This window comes from Lampetra fluviatilis, unplaced genomic scaffold (assembly GCF_964198595.1).
Source record: "Lampetra fluviatilis unplaced genomic scaffold, kcLamFluv1.1 SCAFFOLD_1060, whole genome shotgun sequence".
Taxonomy (NCBI): domain Eukaryota; kingdom Metazoa; phylum Chordata; class Hyperoartia; order Petromyzontiformes; family Petromyzontidae; genus Lampetra; species Lampetra fluviatilis.
In genome coordinates, this window is record NW_027620689.1 from 22501 (window position 1) to 25768 (window position 3268).

At 51.7% G+C, this 3268-nt stretch overlaps 1 protein-coding gene across 1 annotated transcript in view; it reads left to right on the top strand.

The window, feature by feature from the left end:
• Positions 1-725, top strand: part of LOC144954263 (uncharacterized) — a gene marked incomplete at both ends in the record, with an annotated part of 5691 nt that extends 4966 nt beyond the window's left edge. The window contains one exon of the mRNA XM_078884798.1: positions 588-725. Within this exon, the coding sequence (XP_078740924.1) occupies positions 588-725 (138 nt within the window). The remainder of the gene's footprint in view (positions 1-587) is intronic.
• Between the last annotated feature and the right edge of the window lie 2543 nt (positions 726-3268).

The following is a 3268-nucleotide window of genomic DNA, read 5'->3' on the forward strand; positions in this document are numbered from 1 at the left end:
CGGCGGTGGTGGTGGTGGTGGTGGTGGTGATGGTGGTGGTGGTCGTGATGATGGTGGTGATGGTGGTGGTGAAGGTGGTGGTGGTGATGATGGTGGTGATGGTGGTGATGGTGGTGATGATGGTGGTGGTGATGGTGGTGGTGGTCGTGATGGTGGTGGTGATGGTGATGGTGGTGATGGTGGTGGTGGTGGTGATGGTGGTGGTGATGGTGGTGGTGGTGATGGTGGTGGTGTTGGTGGTGGTGATGGTGGTGATGGTGGTGATGGTGGTGGTGATGATGACGACGACGACGATGACGATGTTGATGTTGATATTGATGACGATGATGGTGATGATGATGTTGATGTTGACGATGTTGATGACGATGGAGATGATGATGACGATGTTGATGTTGACGACGATGTTGATGATGTTGATGATAACGATGTTGACGATGTTGACGATGATGACGATGTTGATTTCAGGAGATCTCGTGGCCATGATGAAGGAAGTGACCCAACTCACAAAGAGCGCCGTGCTGGAGCACACCGCGCAGCAGGAGGGGGTGGAGGTGGTGGTGGAGGTGGTGGAGCAGGAGGGGGTGGAGGAGGTGGTGGTGGAGGTTGTGAAGGAGGTGGAGGTGGTGGAAGAGGTGGAGGTGGTGGAGGTGGTGGAAGAGGAGGTGGAGCAGGTGGTGGTGGTGGAGGGGGTGAAGGAGGTGGTGGAGCAGGAGGGGGTGGAGGAGGTGGAGGAGGTGGTGGTGGAGGTTGTGAAGGAGGTGGAGGGGGTGGAGGGGGTGGAGGTTGTGAAGGAGGTGGAGGTGGTGGAAGAGGAGGTGGAGCAGGTGGTGGAGCAGAACGGGGTGAAGGAGGTGGTGGAGGTGGAGGTGGTGGAGGGGGTGGAGGGGGTGGAGGGGGTGGAGGTGGTGGATGTCTCCAAGTCCATTATCCACCAGAAGGGAACATCGTCCCAGTAACCTAATCCTATAGAGGACCTTCTAATCCCATATAGAACCTCATAGTCCTATGTAAAACCTTCTAATCCCATATAGAACCTCATAGTCCTATAGAGAACCTTCTAATCCCATATAGAACCTCATAGTCCTATATAAAACCTTCTAATCCCATATAGAACCTCATAGTCCTATAGAGAACCTTCTAATCCCATATAGAACTTCATAGTCCTATGTAAAACCTTCTAATCCCATATAGAACCTCATAGTCCTATAGAGAACCTTCTAATCCCATATAGAACCTCATAGTCCTATATAAAACCTTCTAATCCCATATAGAACCTCATAGTCCTATATAAAACCTTCTAATCCCATATAGAACCTCGTAGTCCTATAGAGAACCTTCTCATCCCATATAGAACCTCATAGTCCTATGTAAAACCTTCTAATCCCATATAGAACCTCATAGTCCTATGTAAAACCTTCTAATCCCATATAGAACCTCATAGTCCTATAGAGAACCTTCTCATCCCATATAGAACCTCATCGTCCTATAGAGGACCTTCTCATCCCATATAGAACCAGCTTGTAGTACTATGTAGGAGCAGCTTGTAGTACTATTGTAGTAGGTTCAAATTAGGTGCACACACACGCAGCTTGGAGGCAACACTATTTATTAAATGGTAAGTAATATAACACTGTACATACGGTGGTGACCACCTTCCTCAACTCACTAACACTCTGGAACACGACACAGACTGGAACAGGCAGGCAACGGCCTGCCTGGCCCAGGACGACGACTCGGGACTTGACGACCGAAGATGTCTTCACCTTGGAGTACAGTACAACAGCCGCCTCGCTCTGCGTTCACACCACGCTTATATTTGGTTTGGCGCGGCTGGCTCCGCCCCGGCGTGGCTGGCTCTCTTCAGGCCACGCCTCCCTTCCCAGGACACGCCTCACTTCCCCCACCTCTGGGAGGGTCCGGATCCCTCCACCACGCGACCCCCCAGGCACCCCCTTGGGGCCCCCAGCCTTCGTACGGGCCGACACAGTAGTGACCTTTCTCTGTCACTACAGTACTATACAGAACCAGCTTGTAGTACCATTTCATATTCGGAGTCTCTCTCTCTCTGTCTCTCTGTGTCTCTCTGTGTCTCTCTCTGTGTCTCTCTGTGTCTCTCTCTGTGTCTCTCTGTGTCTCTCTCTCTCTGTCTCTCTGTGTCTCTCTGTGTCTCTCTCTCTCTGTCTCTCTCTGTGTCTCTCTCTCTGTGTCTCTCTGTGTCTCTGTCTCTCTCTCTCTGTCTCTCTGTGTCTCTCTCTGTCTCTCTGTGTCTCTCTGTGTCTCTCTCTCTCTGTGTCCCTCTCTGTGTCTCTCTCTGTGTCTCTCTCTCTGTGTCTCTGTCTCTCTCTCTCTCTCTGTGTCTCTCTGTGTCTCTCTGTGTCTCTCTGTGTCTCTCTCTCTCTGTGTCTCTCTCTGTGTCTCTCTCTCTGTGTCTCTGTCTCTCTCTCTCTCTCTGTGTCTCTCTCTGTGTCTCTCTCTCTCTCTCTGTGTCTCTCTGTGTCTCTCTGTGTCTTTCTCTGTGTCCCTCTCTCTGTGTCTCTCTGTGTCTCTCTCTGTGTCTCTCTCTGTGTCCCTCTCTGTGTCTCTCTCTGTGTCCCTCTCTGTGTCTCTCTCTGTGTCTCTCTCTCTCTCTCTCTGTGTCTCTCTGTGTCTCTCTGTGTCTCTCTCTGTGTCTCTCTGTCTGCGTCTCTCTGTGTCTCTCTGTCTCTCTATCTCTCTCTGTGTCTCTCTCTGTGTCTCTCTCTGTGTCTTTGTCTCTGTGTCTCTGTCTCTGTGTCTCTCTGTCTATCTCTATCCACGGTACTCTTGGTACAATACAACACAGATTAGTGGTAGTTTAATCTGTGGGTCTCTCTGGGTCTCTGTGGGTCTCTGTGGGTGTCTGTGGGTGTCTGTGGGTCTCTGTGGGTCTCTGTGAGACTCTGTGGGTGTCTGTGGGTCTCTGTGGGTGTCTGTGGGTCTCTGTGGGTCTCTGTGGGTATCTGTGGGTGTCTGTGGGTCTCTGTGGGTCTCTGTGGGTCTCTGTGGGTCTCTCTGGGTCTCTGTGGGTCTCTGTGAGATTCTGTGGGTATCTGGGTCTCTGTGGGTCTCTGTGGGTCTCTGTGGGTCTCTGTGGGTCTCTGTGGGTGTCTGTGGGTCTCTGTGGGTCTCTGTGGGTCTCTGTGGGTGTATGTGGGTCTCTGTGTGTCTCTGTGGGTCTCTGTGGGTCTCTGTGGGTCTCTGTGGGTCTCTGTGGGTCTCTGTGAGTGTCTGTGGGTCTCTGTGGGTCTCG